Below are 25582 nucleotides of genomic sequence, written 5' to 3'. Positions count from 1 at the left end.
GATTAAAAATAAATTGGATAGTAAGTTCGAGGGCCCATACACGATAACTAAGGTGGGTAAGAAAGGGGCATATGAAATAATAAGCCCTAATAATGAAGTGTTCTCGGTGAATTGGAAAGACCTAAAGAAGATGGACTTTGAACTAGAAACCTGGGAGCCGATAAAGAAAGGGGGAGTGTCAGGGGACAGATCTCCGGTGATACTAAGATTACCCTGGAGATCTGAGAATACCATGCTGTAAGTATTCTCCCTCTTTACATGTATAATTTTTGGAGGGAAATTGGTGATATTTTCCCGCCTAAAATTATAAAAGAAAATCATGCCCAGAAGGGTATGAAGAATAATAAAAATATTAGTCTAAAACATTCTTCTCGGACTGATGGGAAACCATCAGTCCACAAACTTATTAAGAAATTTCTCTTAAAAGCATACATATAGCAAAGATAAATAAAAATAAGTTGACTAGAAAGTTAGAGTATTCTGTAAACATTTTCAATAGTTTTAACAAATTTATTACTTAAATCCTCAATACAAATTAATTAAACATATACTTTGTAGAATATTTTTTCAAATTTAAATAATGTTAAATTTTTATATACCTTTTTAAAAAAATTTGAAGTACTTAGTAAATGTTGATATAAAATCTAAAAATTAATGTAAAAATTTGGACTAGACTAATAAAAAAGGACATTTGAATAAAAATTCAATAATAGATTTTAATCTAGTTTATAAAGTAATTTCGACATACTTATAATATTTTTAATAAACTTATCAAAGCCATTAAAAACCATATTTAGTCTATCTTCTAGATCGTTCAATAAATAGACTATTTTAATACAGACTAAATCTTTGGGATTATAATTTTCACGAAATGTTTTGATGAAATCATGAAATACTTCTTTTAAGCCCATTTCAAAAAATAAAACAGGGAATCTTTTAGTTATGTCCTTATAATTAGATAATTGCTTATAACCCACCTGTTTGTTATTTTCTTTAGTAGGCAATATTTTATGAACATAAATCATGGCCTCGTAACAAAATTCTAATTTGCAGAATAGTAATTGTTTTGTTTTTATATCTATATCCGAATAAACTATTAAATGATCCAGCGGTAATAATAAATCATCAACCATAGTAGATGTGGGGATTATCCATTTATTTATTCTTTGCTTTAGATGTCTATACATCTCGTAGTCAGTTTTATCTACAAATTTAATTTTGGTTCGTGAGACTTTCATATTGATATCTTCTAAATCCCATTTAACAATAAGTTCTTTTATTTTTATAATATGAATTCGATATTCAAAAATGGTTTGATCAATATTAAATTGTCTATTGTCACTTATAATATTCGCGTTTTCTATTTTCGTTTTTTTAGCTAAGAAGTCTTTTGATTCATTTTTTTCACATTTAAAACCGTATTCTGTTGTTAAATTCCGTTTTTTGTACAGATTAAAGCTAGTATTTATACTTGTTCCAGAATCTGAGGAGTTTTTATTCTTATAGTTTTTTATGTCTTTCCTATTCTTTTTTCCATGACATAATAGTGTATTAATGTTTTTATACACATTAAGATCTTTCTCCGCTGATATTTCATTTGTTGATAAACCATTAGTATTTTTTTCAGTGATTTCAGAACATATAGCTGTTACAAAATAAAAAAACATGGTTTGGGTGTAAAAAATGATTTTATTAATAATTAATTAAATTTTAACGAAATAATGCTTGCATCCTCTTGACTTAAAAATCTATTACTACACATTTTAATGAAAATAATTCCTTACGAATTTTAGCTTTATTATTCCTAATTTTCTGTTTTGTTGTGTTTTTGTGCAAAACTTGAACAATGATAATGTTTGGATGTTCTTTAAAAATAATCATTCCTCAGTAGCAAAAACTTTATACCCACAGAAAGATGAATTTTGATCTAAAAAAATTGCCAACCTATTATTTTAATAAAGGAAATCTTTTCAAGTAAACACCTAAGATTTTTCATATATTTCAAGCAAAGTTTTTATTAAGTATAAATAAATTTATCTATATTGTTGTATATAAAAAATAAATATTGTATTATGATGCTCAGAATAGCCAAACTGCGAAATGACAAATACATATGAATAATTATATTTACTTTCGTTTTTTCTATTGTTTTAAAAAATACTAAATAATACCACATGAGACCCAATATTGAAGTAAAAAATTTACATGTCGAGAGTTTGTCTTGATTTTTGAATATTAAGTTTATTAACCGTTTTAAAGGCGTGACTATCGTATATTGAATGTGCGAAATTATTAATGAACATAATTTATATTTGTTGTCTATATATAGCAACAATCTAGGTTCCTTTGTGTCACAAAAAAAAAATCTGTTCTTAACAATATTAATAATTTGATTAACTACTTTATATAAATAAACAAGGCATTTTACGGGCTATAATTCATGACTTTGTTTTGATTACGTCACATCAATATGTTTTTCATTGTGCAGCCCATCTGCCATACGTTTTTTTCGTACTGAAAAAGATAATCTACTTTTATATTGATTTATTAATTCTAATATTTTTCTTTTAACTATCTTCGGTCTTTAAATAGATGTACCAAAAAACGAGCTTCATTAAACTTCCTTTGCATCTAATGACGGGACAATCCTAATATGCGATTTGAGGTACGTCATTATATGCACTATTTGATAGATATTGTAAAATTCTACGCACAAAAAAACTGCTCATAATACAATTGTTTTTGTCCATATTACTCGATCTAGAGCATATGTCGCTGTTTATACTCACCTTGGCTAAAAAAATCACAGTGATGCAAATTATGAGTAACGAACTCAATGGCCTTGAAAAAATGTTTCGTAAAAAACATAATATTTTTTTATGTAATTTGTATTAAATACATATCTCCTCTTTACTAATCAAATGGGCGCAATCTATTGACAATGATTACCATTAGCCGACACGTGTTCCGGCCAGTGTGTTACATGATCTGTAGGATATTCCGGGCTATCTGAAAGCTTACTGTCATTTATTTTTCACAACAGTTATCGATTTTTATACTATACTATAAAATCATAAAAAAAAATATACATTGAAATTAATTTTATGATTATGATGTTTTCTGCTTTGAATGTAAATCTTTTTGCACAAAACGTGGTTCGTTTTATAAATCACCGTACTTCTATCATAGACACTTTTTTCATTTAAGAATTATCTACTAAACCTTTAATTTAAAAATTGAACCTTTTTTTATCATCACAGTGCTGTTTACGAAAAGCTATGAGCATGCATTTTGAAAAAAACCCGCCAACCGAAACTAACTTTTATTGCGTATAAAAGTTGATTAGAAAATTTTACATTTAAAAAATGTTCTATATGATAATATTTAGAAATTAAAAACTAAAGAGTAAGAAATATAATGAGGGCATTTGGACATTATATAATAATTGAAGTTCCATGATGTATCGTAAAAGATATACTTTTTATAATTTTATATGAAATATGCATACATGAAAGAAAATGTCAAAACTTTTAATTTTTATTTAAAATTTTTACGAGGTGTTTTTACATATTTCGATTAAACTATTAATTGTCTCAATAAAGTCATTAAGACCGTTATTAATGATATTAAGTCGTTCATCCAGTTTCCTCATAAGGTCATCTATTTCTAAATAGACAGGATCTTTAGTTTTAGAACATTTACTAAATAATCTAATAAAATCATCGAAGACTTCAAATAAGTTCATCTCATGAAATAGAGTTGGGAATCTGTCGACTATGCGTAAATAGCTATACAGCAATTTCGTATTTAGATGTAACCATTTTTCTTTGACGGGCAAAAGACTATGAATGTAAGCCATAATTTCATTGCAAAATTGTAATTGGCACAATAAGCGGGTTTTTGTTTTTTCGTCTATTTTATATTTAGATATTGACTTATGCAATGGGTCTAGTAAGTCGGTGAATATACTGGACGTGGTGCAAATCCAAGGCGACGTTTTAGTTCTCAATTTCGAATATGGAACTTGGTCTTTTTCATCTTCAAAATGCAAAAAAGTTCTTGAGACATTCAGATATGAATCGCTGCTTCCCCATAAATATATTTGTTCCCTTAACTTTTTACGTAGAATGAATATATTTTCATTTGTCTGATCTTTATTTGGTTGTATATTATTCTCTAAAATTTTTTTATTCGCTATTTTTTCTTTTTGAACAGATAAATTAAGTGGCTCATTATTGTCGACTCGTTTTGATGTTAAAACCAATTTCTTATAAGGATGGAATTTCCAGTTGTAGGTGTCAGTATAAGTGGAAACTTCTTCTTCTGCAGTTATATTTTTCTTACTAAGAAGTTTCTGACGTAGTAAAGCGATGGTACGTTTGGTACTGCGCTGTTCTTCGACATTAAAGTTGTTTTCTGATGTTTTAGGAAGTTCTGAAACATTTGCCGGAATTTTTGTACACATAGCTGCTAAATAATAAAAAAACATGGATTAAACAAAAAATGATTTTTGAAGCATTTCTTATCACTTTAAGTTTTTTTTACCCTTGATTTTTTAAATATAAAGAGGAAATCCATTTTAAAAAACATTATTGATTGTCGAGAGTTTTTCGTGCATATGTTGGATCATTTGTCCGCTGAAAAGGCGATGATTGTGAGTTTAAAAATTGGAAAATATCTAAAAGATTTCGTGAGGGTGAACATGGTATTTCTAGAAAATATAATAAATAAATTACTTAACAATGCCCTTCATTGAAAATGTGAGGGCGACTTTTGTTTGTCTACGTAATATTGTTTTTTATTCTTATTGCGACTTTTGAGCTGTCGTTTTGCATCTTCTCGGGCATGATATAGTTTATATAATTGCTAATGATATGTTAAAGATATTTATTAATCAGAAACACTTGTCAAATAAGCGTTTTTGGGGATTCTATTACATAATAGGGCGTGGCTTTGGCCATCAACTTTTAATTGCTTTATGGTCTTACATTAGATCTATCAATATAAAACTTATTCCTTAGGAATGCAAGTCTTAGTATACATCTGGACTTGCCCTCTGGTAGGAAATATTGCTTATAGTTTCTTAACAACATGGTTCGCAATTAACATTAGAAAACAATTGTTTTTCTTCTTACGAGTTCAATATTTCACAAATAAACATTTCCTTCAATTTTGTTTGTATGACCACCTGTAAATAATTCATTAAATACTTGTTGTAATCCACTGTACAGCATTCAAATTTATTCATTTTATTGTTGTGTCCTTTTTATGTAGAAAAGACACTTAATTATCTCCTAACGGAAAAAACAGTGCATTAATGAGGCCGATTCCATTTAATCAAAAAATGTAGTCATAATTTTTTATACTCAGCCGCATCTAACTCTCTCTACTTTATGTCCAACATCATACTTACGCTTTAAACTTTTTTATCGACTTATATACAATGTCTTGACTGCTAATCATAATCGTTTTCGTTTACATTTACTATTTATAACATATAATCTAACATAATGGACTCTCTGTTTAATTCAACCACAAGTTAATTGGAACTGGCGGCAAAACGGTAACATGAGTAACTTTATCCTTATATTATTTCCTCGTTCAGCCGACTTATATGGGTTATTTTGTGTATTTTGGATTGAATGATGATTTATAATTAAGTATTAAGCTTTGGGGCTATGCCCTAAGAAGACTTGTTTAGTTAAAACGTTTTGTTACTAAATTTATTTAATAGCTTATTAAAATCTGTTGCTACCCTCTTAATATGTCAAACTAATACCTACCAGGTACATATTATCTAAATGAGTTTATGTGTTAAGGCTATAAAAATATATTCTTTAAATTTTTTTGTGCATCGGCAATGTTGCACTTGTCGACTTTATTCGAACTTGATACACAATATAAATTATTCTTTATATGCTTTGCATTTGACTGCTTCCGTAATTAAACTTTTTTATTGGATTCTAAGAATTAGTATATATATTTTTTTTAGCAGAGAAATGAATTGACCTTTTCTCTTTTTAGCTCGTAAAAATATATTATAATATTAATAAACTCATTGTTGAGCCTATGCTCTTGGGATCACGATCACGTCATTAAAAAAAAATTTGAATGTTAACAGTAATTTCATAAATTTTGGCTCTCTAATTGGATAATAGACCTAAATAATGTCAAACAATCTCTTTATAAACTTAATGTCGTACTATGCATAACGGTTGTAGAGCAGCACAGTGAATTACTGTAGCTTATGCATTTATAATATCTTATTAATAATTTTGTCTAGGAAAGTTGCATCCGAATACGCACATAGAAGATGTAAAGAAGGTTGTCGGTGTAAGCATTTGGCGAAAGTCGCAAGGGCGCGCGCGGATATTTAACCCGATTTCATAATCTGCCACTGAGGTAAAGTCAACACAACGGTCTATATCTACTACTGATTGTCGTCCTATAGTTAAATATCGGGCAAAAAGTTAGTTTTAAGTTCTTATAAAATTAGATTCATATGTTGAGCACCCGCTTATAATATGTACATATCGAGATTAGTTGTTTGCTAAAATGTTGAATTGACAGAAGAACTTGATGTTAACTGCATTATAAAACCAATATAATCACATAAATGTGCATTCTAAAAATATTACAGGTGTAAAAAACTACTTTGATTTCTCGAATAAGAATGCAAAACAATAAAATTATTATTGCGATTATTTAACATAAACAACAATTTATTATATCAATATGCAATTATTAATTCTTTTTTAATAAAAATTATAAAGGTTCTTAAGATGTCATGTATGTAATTTACAATAAATTAATGTAACATTAAATTTATTCCGTACACTTTAGAAAATAGGCATAATTTTGCAATTCTAAATGTAGTGAACATCGATGTCAAAATGCACACTTTTAAAATATCTTGTATATAAAAATGTTTATATATAACTTTTATGTTCTGCCTTTTCAAGTATTTTCGACATTGCAGATATTGTTTCAATAAACCTACTAACTCCATTATACGTAATATTAAGTCTATCAGATAATTCTTTCACCAACCCAATAATCTCCACACAAACAGGATCTTGTTCATTGAAATGCTCATTAACTAGTTTAAAAAAATCCTGAAAGACTTCTTGTAAGTTCATATTATAAAGTAATAATGGTAATCTTTGAGTTAGATGAATATAATTAAATAGTAATTCGGTGCTTAAAGTTTTACGATTTTCTCTAAAAGGCAATAGCTTATGAATGTAATCCATAGCTTCATAACAATATTGCAATTGGTAGAATAATAAAATTTTTGCCTTTTCATTTATTTTAGAATTGAAAATTAGTTTTGATAACTCTTCTAAAAATTCATTTATAATGATAGATGGATTTTTCGTCCAGTAATAAATGCTTTTTTGTAAGTTTCTATATGAATTATGGTCGTCTTCATTTGAAATTTTGAGTCTAACAGACGATTTTTCAATATAAAAATCTATCGAATTCCAGCAACAAGTTGAAAATCCCAGATTAGTTAAAAGATAAAGATATTTAGCAATATCCTGATCTATGTTCAATTGAATATTATTTTTTAAATAATTTTCCTCCGTTTTATCTAATACAACGGATAACACGTGTGCTTGGTTCAGGTCAAAACTAGAGGCGCATTCTAAAAACGATTCAATCGTTTTATAAGTTTGAAATCTCAAATTCTCAGAGTTAGGGACGTTTTCTTTTGCATTGTTAATCATATTTTCTTTAATCAATAGTCTATGACAAATTGATGTGGTTTTATTTTCTACAATCTCGTCATGGTTTTCGTTTGTTGAAACTGTCGCCTCGCTTTTACTATTGAACACATCGGAGCAGAAAGCTGTTAGAATGTGGAAATACATTAATTGGGTAAAAATTAATTTTTTATTTCATATTAATTACCATCCATACGCAATAATAGAGCATTTTTTCGACTTAATAGTTGTCTAAAAAGGATCTCGAATCAAATAGATCTTTTAACTTTGTTTATAACGACATTACATTTCTAATATTGTTTGTTATATTAAAAATTAAAAGAACTCGATAATTAATTTCTAATAGGAATAGAATTTTCGCGAATTGATTTTTTGTTTATAAACAAAACGAGAATATGTTTAGGTATAACTTTTGCAAATCGATTTTAATAGAAATGTGATCTTAAATAATTTTTTTCGTTTATAAACAAAAACAGAAAACGTCTATGTATAGCTTTTCTCATAATATTCTAAATACTGACAGATAAAAATCATTAGTCAAAAGACAAGTGTTTCTATTAATAAATTAATACATTGAAAGTGATGTAGTATCATTATAGTTCTTATATTAAATTTATTGACAATATGATAGATTTGTGGAAAAACATCACATGTATGTTGTGATAATACATTTGCCATATACGCATGTTCAAATATCGGAATACGATTTATAAATATAAATTTACTATCGCAATTATTTTACATTATTTTACATTATTTTACAACAATTTGTGCTTTAATAAATCAAATTCTTTTCGTTTCTCCAAAAACTTATGTATGAGTCATGACGTTTTTAACATATAATTCAAGGTGTTGTAAACACAATGTATTTGCTATATAAGAAATTAAAAAAAAATTATAGCTTGTTGATAAAATTTCTATTTTATTTACATGCTTATTAGAGTACACAAAAAAAAATATTTTATCTGTCTCACTGGTGTAAGCTTAATGTAAACATACAATTGTAGTCTTATTAATCAATAAAATGAATAAAAATTATTCAACTTTTACAAAGACTGTTACGCAATGTATAACATGAACGAAAATGTAGAGATTGATAAAAGATGAGATTCCGCTGAAACCTTCATGTAGTAAGCATATTATGGTGTAGATTATCTGGTATTAGAAGAGATAAAATTGTAAAAGTATAGCCATTATTTATCTACGACAAGTCTATTTTGTACTTAAAAAATATAAATCGGGCAAATTTGCTTATATTTTATTCGTCGTTTAGATTTTGTTTTCATGTACTTACTAGTTATGTACGTGTAAAAACATTAAAAACTATTCATATAAATAATATGCGCTATTCTCCTCACAAAATACTCTGCTGCGGTAGCTTCCTGAACATTATTAAATATAATTTCACGATTATATCCATGGACTAGATATTCGCATTGTTCCAACAAAAGACATCCGGCTAAGATTAAGAGCGGTTTGTTTTTCTTATTATTTATTTCTTTGCTTTCCTCAGCGAAAGATAAAAATTTATCAAAAAATATTTTGTCAAGCTTTTCTTTCAATAAAATGAATTAAAGAACAAACAAAATGGCGAAGTAGATCCATTTTATTAAACAAATTCTAATAAATACGATGTAAATTTTTCAATTCTATAATTTAAAAGGTGTGAAAATAATTGGATTTTTATACTGGTTACTATAGTGAAATTACTATTACAAAACATGAAAAAGTGAAATTTGTTCATAATAAAGAAGCTCCAGACAATGAAAAAATCGAAATGTTTTCATGATCTACAGGTATGGATTTTCTGACTGTTGACATGTAAGAAAAATTAGGAAAAATTGTTAAAACTTTGACAAGAAGTTTGTTTCCACATCATTGTTTTTTAAACAAAATTGATAGGTTAATTTTGATTTTTAACAGAAACTTCACAACCCCGTCAAAATCATATATATAAAAGAATTTTATTTAATTTTTTACCCCTCTTTTTTGCCAATTTGAAATTTCTAAACGATATGTTCTGCACTTATTATGTTACTATAATAGTGTTTTTAGATTTAATGTTTCAATTTGATAATTAAAAATGCGTATACTATATGTTAATACTTTTTCGTTTTAATTATTATTTCTGTACAACTCAGTTCCAAAATATCGTCAGAATTGTTTTTTAGAATTTATTTAACCCTTCTAGAAAAAATTCACAAAAACATTAACCAAAGAAAAAGTTGAATATAGGTGTCAAAATTTGAGCTTAGAAATTCCCAGAATCATTTCAATGAGACTCATAAATGTTTTTAACTCAACTTTACTCCTTATATGCTACTAAAAAGTATTTTTCAAAACGTACAATTTCTTTTCTTATTCAAACCAAAAATGGAAGATTAAAAAAACAAAGGAGGAAGTAAATGCCACAAACAAAATAAATAAATCCCGTTTTCAAAACGGGAAAGCATACGCTAGTTCTATTAGAATAAAAGATATCAGGCAAATAATTACATGTAAATCTTCAAAGCCAAATTTATTCTCAAGTTTAATACTTACTTGTTAATTTTTTCTAAAAAATTCATTAAATGAATTTTTAGATTTTTCTTAAAGATCAGTTTCCTGATCTTTTCCCGCCTTTTTAAAAGGCCCAAAATAAACAATTAATGACACTTCATGACATTTAAAAAATCAATTATCAAATTAAAAAAAAACTTTATTTATCCTCAATATGTTTCATACACTCCACAAATCTTTTTTTGTTTCATATTAATCTTAAATATTCATTTGTTATTTTTTTCCGTTGCCCCGTTAATTTTTCTATTAAAAAAAATTAATATTTTTTAACCATATGGAACTTCTTACACTAAAAAAAATTGAACTAAAAGAGACAATTCGCAAAGCCACAGATCCTTTAGAATTTGACTTAGAAATGCATTGTAAAGAAGAATTAGAAGAAGGTGTTGTTTTTACGATTATTTATACTGCTGATGTTAAAAATGAATTTAGAGATCAAATTTTAAGTGAGACGGAGATTTTCCCTGTTCCCAAAGGAAATATCAAGTTTTCGCTTGACGCTGATGCGCCTGAAATTAAACTTATTCCTCATGATAAGTTATTTGGACTTACTTCTATTATTATTGTAGGGAAATATAAAGATGAACAGTTTATAAGAATAGGTTATATAGTTGATGTTTATTATCCGGGAATAGCTAATGAGCACCTTCTTTATAATGATGATAGTGAAGAAGAGATTGAGGAAGATGAGGAGAATGAAGAAGAAGATGACAATGAGAACTTTGATGACATAATAGCCACTGATGAAGATTCAGAAGAAAGTGAAGAAGGAGAAGAAGAAACAGTCGAAGGCGAAATTGAGGAAGAAGAAACAGTCGAAGGCGAAACTGAGGAAGAAACTGAAGAAACCAGTGAAACAAGCGAAGAAGCAGAAGAAGAAGTTAAAGATGAAAATGCACCAAACTCTTTTTCTGAAGCTTTGGTCGAGAAACTCGCCGAAACTGAAGACAATCCTGAAGACAAAGTTCAACCTGAAGAATTTTCTAAAATCAATGCCGAGTTAGAAAAGCCCATCTCCGAAGACGAAAATCCTGAAGATGTTTTCGAATTCAGAGGTTATAAGATTAATTACAATTATATTGAAATGAATGTTATGGTCCCTCCTAGTGTTCATAATTTCCTTATAAAATGGAGAGAAGATTCAGTAAGCGAAAGTGAAGAAAATATTGAGGAATGTGAAATTGAAGAGAAGAATGCTAAAAAAATCAAAAGAGAATAATAAACAATATTTAGTTTAAAAAAAATATTTTAAATTAACAATATTACTCTATTTTTTATACCACTAATAAACATTGTGCTTATTATATAATTTTATAGCTTTAAAATCAAGCTCCAATGGTCAAGTGGTATGACAACAGCCTTCCAAGCTGTTAGCCTGGGTTCGATTCCCGGTTGGTGCAAAAAATTTTACAAAATTGTCTTAAATCTAATAATATGTTGAAGGAGTTAACAAGCATAAGGGGTTTATTTATTAAATTTTATAAAGACACCAACATGATATAATAGTACAAATAAAACTTCAAATCAAATATATTAATAGACAAAGATACTCAAATATAATTTTAAAAACGTACTGTCTTGAATTGAAATATTTTTTAGACTGATTTTTTTAAATATAATTTTAAAAAACGTACTGTCTTGAATTAGAAATATTTAGTAGACTGATTGACTTAAATATTTACACAAGATAAAAAATCAGAAGCTTAAAACACTTCTAAAAATGTTATCTATCAATTCCTATAAATTGTCTTTATAATTACTTGATTTTTTACCCCCAAAATGAATCTTCTTTTTGAACCATCAAAATTAAATCCCCTGCTCATAAAAAAATATTCCAAAAATCTCCACTCACTCCCCGAAAGTACTAAAATCCAAGTTTGTTTGTATAAAATCTTAGAACACAACAAACTCAGATTCCTTAAATATTTACCACCCATCATAATTTCCTCTCTCTTACAACAAGATGACATAAAATTTTACTCCTTAAAATTACATTTCAATTTGCCTTTCCAAGACAAGCTTATTTCCGAATTATTATCTTACATTATTTCTAATAATAATTTGAAGCTTTTAACTTTTCTTGAAAAGTTTTCTACAAATAAATATTTCGTATTTATTTTTCGCCGAATTTTAAAACAGCATAAATTTTTGGAAAATTCTAAACAGCATAAATTTTCAAAATTCAAAGAAATGAAAAAATATTTACAAAATAATTTGTATGTACCAAAAATAGTATCAAGATTTCTTGATTATTATAAAGAGTTCTTACCCGAAGATATAGTCTCAAATATTATAGAAGTAGATATGGATATATCATATTTTATAAAGATGATTAAATCTTTAAGATTTGATATTTGTAATGTTAAAGAAGAATTAATGAAATATGAAGTTTTTAGAGATTATGCGATTAGACAAGGATTTAAAAAGAATATGTTTTTGATTAAATATGTGAAAAGAGATGATTTTGAGTTTTATTTGAGAATTAATAAAATGAGACTAGAAGAGTATTTTGAGAATGGAGTTGTAAGAGATTATAAATATTATCCACATTTACAAATATATAATTTCTGTTTAAGAAACAAAATTAACATAAACCTTAACAAGGAATATATTTATAATATAAATGTCTATAAGATAGATACAAATAATTCTATTAGAGACATAATTAAGAATATAAATTTAGAGTCCTTATTTTATAGAGACTGCGATATTCTTCTACTAGATTTAATTATTATAATCCTCTGCACTTATAAAGACACAGAATATCTTGATAAATTAATATCTCTTGATGAATCATATGGAGTATTAGACCAGTCCTTGTATTATACACTGGTAAATACTAATATGATAGAATATCTAAAGAGAAATATAAAGAACATTAAGAATATACCAGATGATTTCTTAATACGAGACATAGAGATAGAAGATATAGAAAGATATAAGGATACATATTTGAGAGATGAGATGATACAGAGAGCACTTTGTTTGTCTACAAACAAACTTGTAACAAACTTACTAAATAAATATGAAGATGAGCGCGGAATATATTATAAGATCCTTAGAGACCAAATACATAACACTAATACTATTAATAGTGCTAGATTAGATATAAATACTAGTAATAGTGTAGATATTAGAATATTTGATATAGAAACTTCAAATTTGGATTTTCAAGAATATAAAATATTTATTTTAGAGAATTTTGAGTCAGATGAAATTTATAATAAAGTCAAGGACACTCCTTTGTTCTTTAAGTATTGTATTAGTCACTCTAAATTTACAAGGAGATATTTCCAGAGTATAAATCCGAGTACTTGTACCCTTGAAGAAGGGAAGAATATCCACACAATAATCAACAAATACAACAGAGAAAATCAAGATGATATAAAAGACAATATAGATATTATAAAGGATAAAGACAATTTAGATATTATAAATATAAAAGACAATTTAGATATTATAAATATAAAAGACAATATAGATATTATAAATATAAAAGACAATATAGATAATAATCTTATTTATAAGGTAGCCACGGCTTTATTCGCTGACTTAGATAATTTGACGGAGGACAAAGTTTATCTTTTAAATCTCGTCTATCACATTCGCTATAATGACGGCTTATATTTATTTTATAAATATAGTGACGTGTTAATACGTCATTATATAAATGATAAGGCAGACTCTGACTACATGTACTATCTCAATAATAAGTACTTAGTTTATGTCTTAGATCTAGATCCCAAATATTTCAGATACATTCTCAAGTTTATTTCTTCTTTAGATTTCTCATACATAAAACTTCTAATTAGTTTACTTAATGATACAAATTTATCTTGTGTCCAAGAAAGTAAGAGACTCCTGAATAATATGAAATGTATCAATACAGAGATAAATAATCTTAAGAGTCAGATTATTGAGTCATTTATTAATAAAATGAATACTCAGAATACTCTACTGAGTATTCTGAGTCTACAATTTAATTATATGATTGATGATACAAGTTTATATTTTATATTAGAATTAGTAAGGAGATATATTAAAGATTATAAAGAATATATATTTATAATATTGAGTAAGATAGAGAAGTTAGTGATAAATAAGGAATATTATAAGAAAGAGATAATTAATATTTTGAGTATATTTGTAATACAGAATAATTATTATATAAAAGAATGTAGAGACTTAATAGAAACAAATATTAAACAATTAAAAGACGAATTTATAGAAGATAATAAATTTATAATAGATGATGAATTAGATTTATTGGTTGAAAATATTGATAAAGATTTAAGAGTTGGATATTTCTTAGTGGAAATATTAAAAATCATAAATGACGATATTTTAAATGAGAAAATATTCAGGAAAAAGACTAAGGAAAATGAGCCCCTGATAAATAGGCCGAATTTCTTGGCTTATGCTTTTGACTTAGAAATCTTCTACAAATATTTAGAGGAATTCCTCCCCGTACTAAAGAAGATTTATATTTCCAGAGAGAACAAGATAGCAGTAGAAGCATTTAAGAAATTAATAAAGACGAAACAAGTAGAAGAATTTATTATAAGAGAATCATTTATAAATATAAGTACAAGATTATCATGTATAGAAATATTACATCATACACTTGATGATAATGTTCTTACAGTTCTTTATATTTATAAATATGATACAAATGCTTTAATAAGGAAAAGAGTCACAGAAGTATTAAAGAACAAAGTAGAGAATTATAATATACTCCTTAAGAGAATATATCAAGATATCTTAAGATATCTTGATTTATATTATGAAGATATTCAAGATATAGCGAGTAATGTGATAAGTGAATTAATTAGTAAATATTCAGGAATAATAGATTATGAATATAGTAAGAGATATAAGAAGATATACCCTTTACTATTAGTAGAAGGAATAAAGAAGAATAAATTAATACAAGAAACGAAGGAATATCTAACCCAAAACAATATATCTAATATTAGTACAACTAATATAGTCTTAGATAAGTCTAATACAACTAATACATCTTTTATAGATTTAGATACAACTAATATAGTCTTAGATAATATATCTAATATATCTAGTATATCTAGTTTTGATAATAAATCTAGTGAAGTTTTAGTGGGTTTACTAATTGAAAAAGATAGAGATTTCGTTTATGAATATTTGAGTCATAATTTGAATATCCAAATATTAAAAGATAATCCCAATCATGTCTACAATCTCCTCATGTACAAGAAAGAATTATCTAATAATCTCACTATACTGGAAATATTAAGTGAGGAGGAGAAGAGGACTCTTCTCCTCCATCTCATAAATAATATCTCAGAATACAAAGAAGGAATAATTTATCTCCTCCAGAATATTCCGAATTTAGATCTGAGTACATTTAATATAAATATAATATATTTATATTTAGTCAATACAAACAAAACTGATATAAATTTATACAAGAAAGTATTTAGTAAATTAGAAGATGATGAATTACAAGTATTAATAGAGAAGAAGAATTATAAAAATATAGTAGAAGTAACTTATAAAAATATAAAGAAATATGACAGACTTCTTAGTGTACTAATGAGTCAGAATAATATAAAGAGTATAGAAAGAATAAATGAGATTTATGAATTTATAAAAGAAGAAGATAAAGAAAGAGTAGTGAATTATTTAATATATAATTATTTAATATATGAGAACAGGAGTATAGTCAAAAAGGCACTATTAGAATATAAAATAAATAAAGGAGGAGAAGTCAAATTGGAGATAATTAATATGATCATAAATAACATAATGTAAAAGGGAAGATACATTATATAAGATATTTATAAATATGATGTATTGTATAGGATATTATAATTAAGATGTATTGTATAAGTTCTAAGATTATATGTATTGTATAAGAAAAGATCTATAAGATATTTTAAAAACGATATAAGACTATACGTATAAGATACATTGTATAAGATATTATAAATAAGATCTAAGACTATACGTTTAAGATATAAGACTATACTTAAAATATATTTATAAATAATATATACGTATAAGATATTGATATATTAAAAGTTTTATATTCTTAGATCTTTAATGTGCTTGTCTAAAATAACAGACTTTTCTAAATTTATAGGCATATGAAAAAGAAACCTCTTCTTTCTCTTCATAAAAAAACACACAAAAAATAAATAAAAAAATCTAAAAAACTTGTACTTCCTAAACAAGCCCAAAATATTTAAAAAACAATTTTCAAAAAAACCAAAAGACTTAAAATTAATAAAAAAACTAAAAATATAAAAAACCAAAAACTCATTAAAAAAAGAAAACAAAAATAAATAAAAAATTATAAACTTCTTACTAAAACAACTCAATCTTCTATAAAATAAGAAATTCTTATAAAACATATTTCTTATAAATTTGGAATTATCATTTTTACATTTGTGACAAAACTTCAACTTCTTAAAATAATCAATAAATGATGAACATATAATATAATTTTGAGTATTGTAATAAATAGTACAAGAAGGGCAGAGTTTATCAGAAAGAGAAAGATAATCAAGATCGTCCATGTCTACAGAAACATATTTCTGATTGTTGTTTAGTAAAATGAAATGTGATCTGCATGATGAACAATAATTATCAAGAACTTGAGATTTACAATATTGGCATTTATAAGAAGAACTCATAATAAAAAGGGGGGTATGAGAAAAACACAATTTGAAATTATATTTATTTATGCATTTTATAATTATACATATTATATTTATTTATGCATTTTATATTTATTTATGTAAATTTTATATTTTATTTATGCAAATTGTATTTTATTTATGCTATTAAAATATCAATTGAATTAATTAGCACGATGTAGTTTAATAAATTATTACATTTAAGATACTACATCTTTAATATAATAAAATTAATAATAAAATTATACTAACTTAAAATATAATTTATGCAAATTTAAAATATTTATAATAAAATCTAATTTATGCAAAATATTTTACATAATACAGACTAAAATGTATTTTAAAATCAATTTAATTTTAATTTATAAAATCTTATTATATTGTTTATTTTCAAGTTTATTTAAATTTTGTTTGTTGATAAACAAAGTATGTCCCTGTTAAATTATTTATCATGGTACATATCACTAAATTCCTCTTCATTCTTCGAGTCCACTGTACAAAGTCTCCACTACAAATCTCTCTTAAGTCTCCACAATAAAAATGGAGACTTCAAAATTCTAAATTATTTTTATATAGACAAAATAGACAACGAGATAGTCACTAGATCTTCACAAGATTTGCCTTCATCTCCAGAAGAGACTTGTCTCTTCATTGGTCCAAATATAACACTAGACAATATAAACATTTTAATCCCGAAATGTAATACAATATTCTATCTAACTAATAAAAAGATAAGAAAAGAAGTTATATTAGAAAGATGGTATCTTAAACTTGCGTTATACGCAAGCGAAGAAAACTATTTCTTACTAGACGAAGAAATAAGTGAAGAAATATTAATAATGATATTTAATAGATCTAAAATAGTAATGGAATATAATAAAAAAGAAGTAGTGTCATATGTAAATGGATTTGGGATTTATACATGTCTACTAGTAATATTTATATGTATGACTAGTATATTATTTATAATATGTGGGGCTTATTCGACAGTAAACCCAATAGTAACAGAAATAGAACTAGAAAGATTTAAAGTTATAAAATTTAAAGATATAAAAGAACAAAAAGAAGATTCGTGCTTGATATGCTTTGAGGTATATGATGATGATGAAGAATTGAGAATATTGTTTTGTAATCATTATTTTCATAAGACATGTGTAGATAAATGGTTGTGTGAACAATCTTCTAGATGTCCTTATTGTAGGTATTCTAATAAAAACTATGAAGAGGTGTAAATAAAACAAAAAAAACCCGCTTTATAATAGATCAATAAAAAATACTCCAAAAAATAAACCACATCGTGATTATATATGTAAAAAAAAATTTAAACAACATTTCTACTAAAATACATGTTAAACGTCTATATATAATTAACTAAATAAAAATTTTAGACACTATTATTAAAATTTTTATTAACATTTATATATGTCAACAAAAATTTTACATATAATAAAAAAAATTTGACAATATTACAATTGAAATTTTAGAGAACCTATATATGTCCATGTATAATTATTATACAATAAAAATTTTAATGACATTTAAATATGTCTATTTATAATTATTATACAATTAAAAATTATTTGATAATTTTACAATTGAAATTTTAGAGAACCTATATATGTCCATTATAATTATTATACAATAAAAAAAATTTGTTTTTACATATGTCTATATAAATTGAACTATACATTAAAAAAAATCCTATTAATACTATAGTTTAAATTCATTATATGTTTTTTATGATAAAAAATAACGAATCATAAAAAAAAAATTTTACAATTTAAAAAAAATACAACAAATTATTTAAATGACAAAATAAAAGATTTTTTTACAATTCAATTCTAAATAAGTAAAGATCATTTAATATTTTCGAAAAATTCGTCAAATTGTTCAGCTTCATTACTCTTAGGTAATAAAATCAAATCTGATATAAACTCACTATCAAAATTAGATATACAACTACCTGGTATAAAATCAGGAGTAATCTTCATATTAAAAACATCATTCCAATTAGTTCCATCAAAATACTTATGAGTCTTCATTTCATTTAATGTTATTCTTTTACTGGGATCTTTAACTAATAATTTTTTAATCAAATCTACTGCATCTTCGGGAATACCTTCTTTATAATCGGGCTCTGATTCAGTAATAGATTTACAAATCTCTCTATGTGTAATACCTGAAAAAGGTGGAGTTTTAGTGTACAACTCATATAAAATCACCCCATAAGACCACAAATCTACTAAATTCGTGTATCCTTCATTTTTTATTATTTCAGGTGCAATAGTGTCAAGTGTCCCGCAGAATGTGTATGTAATATTCTGAGGCTTCATATTTTCTTTACAGAGACCGAAATCGCAAAGTTTTATGTGTCCATCTCTAGTCAACAAAATATTATTAAGTTTCAAATCTCTGTAAATAACTTCATTTTTATGTAAAAACTCTAATCCCATTAGAATTTCGCACGCGAAAAGTTTTATATTTTTCAATGAAAATTTTTTTTTTGACACGTGGTGGAACAAATCACCTCCTGACAAATATTCAAGAGCAAAATAAATATTTTTTTTATCTTGAAAACAATAATACATGTGTGTTAGAAAAGGATGATGACATTGTGTACCAATTTTTAAAACTTTTCGTTCTATATCTACATATTTGGCTTCATTGGTACAAACCATTTGATCTTTCCTAATAATTTTTAGAGCAACAATTTCTTCGCCTTTATATCTGGCGATTATGACACGACCAAAATTGCCTTTACCCAAAGTTCTTAATAATTGAAAGTCTTGTATTTTATAGTTCTGTTCGTTATAATTAATTTTAGATCTTTTTGGTATGAATTTCGACATTATAGTTCGCAAATTCAGATCAAGTTGACACGAATCAAATAAAAAATCTTCACACGATAAATGAAAAGAATGATCACATCTAGTACAATTTAATACAAATTGGTCATGTATTCTTTCCCCACAATGGTAACAGTATCTAAACCCACTTAAATCTTTTTTTTCTAATGTATGCGATATTCCATAATTATTGTGCCAAAGTGTTTTTGACTCTACGTTGCCCATTTTGCACGCAAAAAGTATGACGTCTGAGCATTTTTTATGGCAAACAAATTTACATCTAAAACATTTGTAACAACTAATAAACATTGGTAAAAATGTATGACATACACCACATAATTTTGGAGAATATACGCCTTGTGTTTCAAGACCATGACCATTTTTATATGCACAAACAACACCAGCATTTTTTCTTATTAATTTTATCTCTTTTTTAAATGTTACCTTAGTGTAAATGTAATTAAAATTCCCGAAATCTATATTTATAAATGTATTCTCTTTGTCAATAAAGAAATCGCAAGGTATTAATATTGATCCTAGTATTATAGAAAAATCACTTATTAAAAATATTTCGACTTCAGTACCACATTCAAATGTCAATTCTAAGATTTTATTTGTTGATTTATCAATATCGTAAATAACTCTTAAGACCGAATCAACGTAGAAATGAACTTTCTCGATTTCGAAAATTGGATCGAACTCGAATTTATTAAATTCGAATTCTACACATCCGTAAACCTTTTCAAATTTACTATTAAAAAATGGCGTAATTTTATTAAGCATCTTTTCATATGTAAGTACTTTATATTTGCTTATATCTAATCTGTCTTTAGCTACTTGATATAAAAGACTGTCTTCTTCTATTAATTTACGATAACCTTTTATTAAGTTTTTTTCAATTAAAATTTTGTTCTGTAATTGATCACTTGTGACAAGTTTACATGTGGAAATATTAAAATTATTGTCGAAATCATTTTTTTGTTCTTCAATTTTATTGATTTTGTATTGTATACTTTCTTTTTCTAGTCCAGTTACTTTAGGCAGAGCTTCATGAAGTTTTTTTAAGAGATGATCAAAGTTGCACATTAAAAAGAGAGTTTTTTTTAAAAATATTTATTATTTGTTTTTTTACACGTAACATAACAAACTAAAATATAGGAACTAATCTATAATTGGAATTTACAGAAATGTGGTCTATTGATAGTTGAAACAAATCAGCAATTTGTTTGTTTTAAAACAAAAAAAATTTCAAATCAAAATAAAAGTAAACATATAACAATTTTTTATAAAATAAATCTATTGTGTAATGAGTAAATGATTTTTAAATTAGGTAAAGTTTTTTTTCAATAAAATCAAATATTGTAAAAATATTTTTATCCTTAAAAAAATTATCTAATTGGTTTAAAATAAAAAAAAACATTTACATCTTTGACAAGAAGTTTTTTTGAATACTAAAACCATATAGACTAGGTTTTAATGTTAATAATAGTGTTTTTAATTGCCAAATATTATACAATAATAATTTATTCATTCTAGAAGTATACTCTTTACTTCTTCTTTTTCTTTATCATTCAGATTATTTTCTATTATTTCATACACTTGTTCTTTCATATTCTTTACAAAAATAGCAGATCCTTTTATTCCATTTTTCAAATAATTAATTTGTCTTTTTAATTCCCCATGTTCAAATACGAAATCTATCACAGATTTCTCTAATCTTTTATTTATTTCTTTATCAGCTTCTTTATAAATATCATCATTGGTTTTATAATTTATTTCGAATAGTCCCCTTTTACTATCAATTATATCCCAAATATTAGATTCATTATCTAACCTAAGTATTCTCGAAATATTAATTCTATACAAAATATTATTAAAATCTTCCATCTTACTCAGCTTTATAAAATTTTTAAACCTTGCAATTCCTTTTTCTTTATCTCGTAATTCCGCCTCTTTTTGTAAAAATTGTTTTTTTAATTTTCCTAACACAGAGATTTTTAGATCTTCTATAAAATTTTTATAAAAAATTTCTTCGTTTTCAGTATTTTCTTCTAAGTTTTTATTTGTGTAACAAACAGTTTCTAAAGGTAAAATGAAGTATAAATCTTTTAGAAAATTTACAATTTTCTGATTTGAATTATTAAAAATTTCTTTTATATCTCTTTTTATAGACATACTCTTTAAGAAATTTGATTCTACGTGTATCAATAATTTATAAGTTTCAAATATCGTATTAATTGTCTGTTCGATATTTTCTGGTTTTTTTGATTCTTTGTTAAGATCAAGTAAGCGCTTTAGATATTCTGTTAATTCTGCATTATATCTTACTTTAGAATAATTAATATACAAATCGCAAAGATTTGTATAATTTTTTTCATATTTTTCTGACATTTTATATAAAAATTTATATTTTTCTAATTTTTTATATAATTCTGTATGAACCTGGAAATTTGTACCAATTTGTTCGTTTTCCAACAAATTTGCTATATAACCAACAAATTTTTTATAAAACTTTTCCAAAGTTTCATTTATCCGATTTTTTTTCTCCTTGACTACTCTTATCGTATAGTTTTCAGCTGAAAAGTTTTCCAAATTTTCAATAGCTTCTTCAATTTTTACTAATCCTTGATTTGTAAATGTTTCTGTTTCTAAAGTAATGAAATGTTCTTCTTTTAGTTGTAATTTTAATAATAAATCTTTCAAATTTTCATATATTGATGTTTGATAAAAAATTTCATTTTCTAATTTTGTATTTTCTTCTTCAATATTTTTCATTTCAGTAGCTAATTTTTCTAATTTTACATTATACAATTCAAAATTTGTATCTACAGATGATATTTTATTTTTTATAAGATCTATATAAGGAATTATAGTTTTAAAATTTTCTATGTTTTTGTTTAGATCTTCTATTGATTTGTCTGTATAGTCTACAGATTTGTCAGAAATGAAGAGATCATCAATTTCTTGTTCCATGGGGGTTTAAAGAAGGGGAATTTGGCACCAAACAATGTTTTTTTGTATTACAAACAAAAAATTCAATATTTTAAAATTAAACAAAATTTTAATACTATGATTATTATTAGCATTGAAAATGATAAATTTTGTTTCAATGTAATATTGTAGTAAACATTTGCCATATTGTTTTATTAAACTTTTAAATTATTAAAAAATATTTGTTAAATTTTTTTTTACAAAAACATACCTTTTATTTCTTAGAAACATAGTCAACTAAATCTGCTATCCGTGTCGCATATCCAAATTCATTGTCGTACCACGCAATCAATTTGAAAAATTTGTCGCCCATTTGCATACTGGCTTTAAAATCGAAAATACAACTTCTCTCATCTTTTATGAAGTCAGAACTTACCACATCTTCTTCAGTAACTCCTAAAACATTTGGTATCTTTTCGCTTTCCTCATAAAAAACATTTTTTATATCTTCAAGACTCGTCTTCTTTTTCAATCTCACTGTCAAATCAACTACACTTACATCAAGTATTGGTATTCTCATGGCCATTCCATTAAGTTTTCCATTCAATTCTGGTATAACTTTCCCTACTGCCTTTGCTGCCCCAGTAGAAGCAGGTATAATATTCTGCATTCCACTTCGCCCGTCTCTTTTATTTTTCTTAGTTATTCCATCAACTATCTTCTGAGTCGCTGTCGCGGCGTGTACTGTTGTCATCAGTCCTTCTTCAATACCAAAATGTTTATTAATTATATTAGCCAAAGGTGCTAGACAATTAGTAGTACAACTGGCATTACTTATAACACGCTCGCCGTTGTATTTATCATGATTTACTCCATAAACAAACATTGGCGCATCTTCACTTGGCGCAGAAATTATTATATTTTTTACATCTTTGTGTAATTCACAATCTTCGATATTTTTAAATACGCCAGTGCATTCTATGACGTAATCCACATTATATTTCTTCCATTCTATCTCCGAAGGACTTTTACAAGTAGATAAAGTTGTCTCTTTGTTGTTGTAAAAAATTTTATCTTTTTTTATTTCGACTTTCGAATCATTTCCATAGACAGTGTCGTATTTTAGAAGATAATACATGTAAGAAATGTCCAAGAAAGGATCATTTACAAGAGGAACTTCTATTCCTCGATCTCTTAGAATTTTAAAGACTAATTTACCAATTCGTCCGAATCCATTTATACCGACCTTGTAACCCATAATTTCTAGAAAAAAAATCTTTTTTATAGACAAAGAATCGATTTAATTGGTGCGCTATGTTTCAGGTTTTAAAAAATATAAAATCTATTTGTTTTTAAATCTCTCAAAATAACGTCTTAATTTTAGTTATTTCAAGGTTAAATTAAATTAGATATTTGTTAAGTTCCTTATTTAATTAGGCTTTTTATTTGTTTACATGACTATATAAACATAAATTGAATTTAAGGTTATTTATTTGTATTTTTAAATTAAATTATTTGTTGATTTTTTTTATTTTTCTTATAATTTGTCTATTTATTTGTTTTTATAATGATGTGTAAAATTGTAATTCTGTTTTTTACAGTTTACAGATCATTTGTTTTAATTTTATATATTGACGTTATTTGAAGCCTTGATCCATTTTGGCTAGAACTAAGTGGCCAAAGATTTTTTTATCTTGCCCTTTTCTAAAAAGACATGCTTGTCAAATATTTGCTAAAATATAAACATGTTGTTTACAAACAAAAACATTGTATACAATTCATTTTATTATTTCTTGCCACACTCTTCATTTTCAAGAAACCTTCAGACACAAATGTCTCTTCTAATGATTTATTATTTAAAAAGTTAGAATATCCTTACAAAATTCTACCTAAGAAATTTATAGACGAATTTTCTTCTATAAAATCCCCAGCCAATACCATTTTAATCCTCTGCGACCCGAAAGATCTAATTTATTTCGACTTAATTTATGGATCAATAAAAGATTTTAAATGTTCTTACAGGGAGATAGTCTTGACATTTGCTCGTAAATTATATTCCAAATATTTTACCGTAATTTATCTCTCATTTGGAGATGAGAATTTTACTAGTATTAATTTATTAAGAAATACGCAGCCAAATTCAGATTTGGCTAGTATTTCCAGATTCTATTTTCCTAATAAGTATAGATTTAAAATTGACGATTTAGTTTATCAACCAGATCTCAATTTTGGATTTAGTCTTAATATCCAATTAGAATATTCTAGGAAGAATATTAAGCAGTTTTTTACATTTTTAAGGAATATTAATAATATTGAGTCTTTTAGTTCAGGGAAATATTTTTATATTCCTTTTTTGGAGACTAATCTCGATATTAATGATTTCTTGATTTTTACTATTTTGACCTTTTTGTGCCATTTACTTGACTGGGTAGACCAGAGCAAAACAGGGAATATTTTTATAACATTTTTCAGCTTGTGTTTGGTTTATTTTATACCTGTTTTATGTCCTGTAATATTAATGTTTAAGAATGAGAGAATATTTCTGGCACTGGCTTTGTACCTCATACATTTTAGATACGGGCTTATATGTTTTATATATTTGTATCTTTTAGGAATATCTAAAATATTAATTAAAAAGTAAAAAAAAATAAAATTTTTTATGTATTTCAAATATCGCATTTGCGTCATATTTGTAAAAAATATTTTATTAATTGTGTAGGCTGCAACAGAAGCTAGTTTATCCATATCTTCTATTAAACATTTCAGATAGTTATTTATAAGTTTAACAGTTCCTAAAATGTAGAATATTCATCTAATGCTTACAGTACTAAAACATGCATTG

At 25.7% G+C, this 25582-nt stretch overlaps 10 protein-coding genes and 1 non-coding gene across 11 annotated transcripts; 5 read left to right on the top strand and 6 right to left on the bottom strand.

The window, feature by feature from the left end:
- Positions 1-716: 716 nt before the first annotated feature.
- Positions 717-1667, bottom strand: VNE69_03323 (uncharacterized protein; the record flags this gene model as incomplete). The annotated part of the gene is made up of 1 exon (XM_065473186.1): positions 717-1667. The coding sequence occupies one exon, from the start codon at positions 1665-1667 to the stop codon at positions 717-719; it is 951 nt and encodes a 316-aa protein (XP_065329258.1).
- Positions 1668-3550: 1883 nt separating this feature from the next.
- On the bottom strand, positions 3551-4465 carry VNE69_03322 (uncharacterized protein; the record flags this gene model as incomplete). Its single annotated transcript, XM_065473185.1, has 1 exon — positions 3551-4465. The coding sequence occupies one exon, from the start codon at positions 4463-4465 to the stop codon at positions 3551-3553; it is 915 nt and encodes a 304-aa protein (XP_065329257.1).
- A 2464-nt stretch (positions 4466-6929) lies between these two features.
- On the bottom strand, positions 6930-7874 carry VNE69_03321 (uncharacterized protein; the record flags this gene model as incomplete). The annotated part of the gene is made up of 1 exon (XM_065473184.1): positions 6930-7874. One exon carries the CDS (start codon positions 7872-7874, stop codon positions 6930-6932), a length of 945 nt encoding a protein of 314 aa, XP_065329256.1.
- A 2686-nt stretch (positions 7875-10560) lies between these two features.
- Positions 10561-11505, top strand: VNE69_03320 (histone chaperone ASF1; the record flags this gene model as incomplete). The annotated part of the gene is made up of 1 exon (XM_065473183.1): positions 10561-11505. The coding sequence occupies one exon, from the start codon at positions 10561-10563 to the stop codon at positions 11503-11505; it is 945 nt and encodes a 314-aa protein (XP_065329255.1).
- A 110-nt stretch (positions 11506-11615) lies between these two features.
- On the top strand, positions 11616-11686 carry VNE69_03907. Its single transcript has one exon. It is a non-coding gene; the product is annotated as a tRNA-Gly (tRNA).
- Positions 11687-12065: 379 nt separating this feature from the next.
- VNE69_03319 (uncharacterized protein) lies at positions 12066-16076 on the top strand (the record flags this gene model as incomplete). Its single annotated transcript, XM_065473182.1, has 1 exon — positions 12066-16076. One exon carries the CDS (start codon positions 12066-12068, stop codon positions 16074-16076), a length of 4011 nt encoding a protein of 1336 aa, XP_065329254.1.
- A 1315-nt stretch (positions 16077-17391) lies between these two features.
- VNE69_03318 (E3 ubiquitin-protein ligase RNF13) lies at positions 17392-18195 on the top strand (the record flags this gene model as incomplete). Its single annotated transcript, XM_065473181.1, has 1 exon — positions 17392-18195. The coding sequence occupies one exon, from the start codon at positions 17392-17394 to the stop codon at positions 18193-18195; it is 804 nt and encodes a 267-aa protein (XP_065329253.1).
- A 624-nt stretch (positions 18196-18819) lies between these two features.
- On the bottom strand, positions 18820-20895 carry VNE69_03317 (protein kinase C-like; the record flags this gene model as incomplete). Its single annotated transcript, XM_065473180.1, has 1 exon — positions 18820-20895. One exon carries the CDS (start codon positions 20893-20895, stop codon positions 18820-18822), a length of 2076 nt encoding a protein of 691 aa, XP_065329252.1.
- Positions 20896-21336: 441 nt separating this feature from the next.
- VNE69_03316 (exocyst complex component 1 (EXOC1)) lies at positions 21337-22782 on the bottom strand (the record flags this gene model as incomplete). The annotated part of the gene is made up of 1 exon (XM_065473179.1): positions 21337-22782. One exon carries the CDS (start codon positions 22780-22782, stop codon positions 21337-21339), a length of 1446 nt encoding a protein of 481 aa, XP_065329251.1.
- A 232-nt stretch (positions 22783-23014) lies between these two features.
- On the bottom strand, positions 23015-23998 carry VNE69_03315 (glyceraldehyde-3-phosphate dehydrogenase; the record flags this gene model as incomplete). The annotated part of the gene is made up of 1 exon (XM_065473178.1): positions 23015-23998. One exon carries the CDS (start codon positions 23996-23998, stop codon positions 23015-23017), a length of 984 nt encoding a protein of 327 aa, XP_065329250.1.
- A 456-nt stretch (positions 23999-24454) lies between these two features.
- VNE69_03314 (GPI transamidase component GAA1) lies at positions 24455-25381 on the top strand (the record flags this gene model as incomplete). The annotated part of the gene is made up of 1 exon (XM_065473177.1): positions 24455-25381. One exon carries the CDS (start codon positions 24455-24457, stop codon positions 25379-25381), a length of 927 nt encoding a protein of 308 aa, XP_065329249.1.
- Positions 25382-25582: the final 201 nt, after the last annotated feature.

The sequence above is a fragment of the Vairimorpha necatrix genome, chromosome 3 (genome assembly GCF_036630325.1).
Source record: "Vairimorpha necatrix chromosome 3, complete sequence".
Lineage (NCBI taxonomy): Eukaryota > Fungi > Microsporidia > Nosematidae > Vairimorpha > Vairimorpha necatrix.
This window is presented reverse-complemented; position numbering and strand designations above follow the sequence as displayed.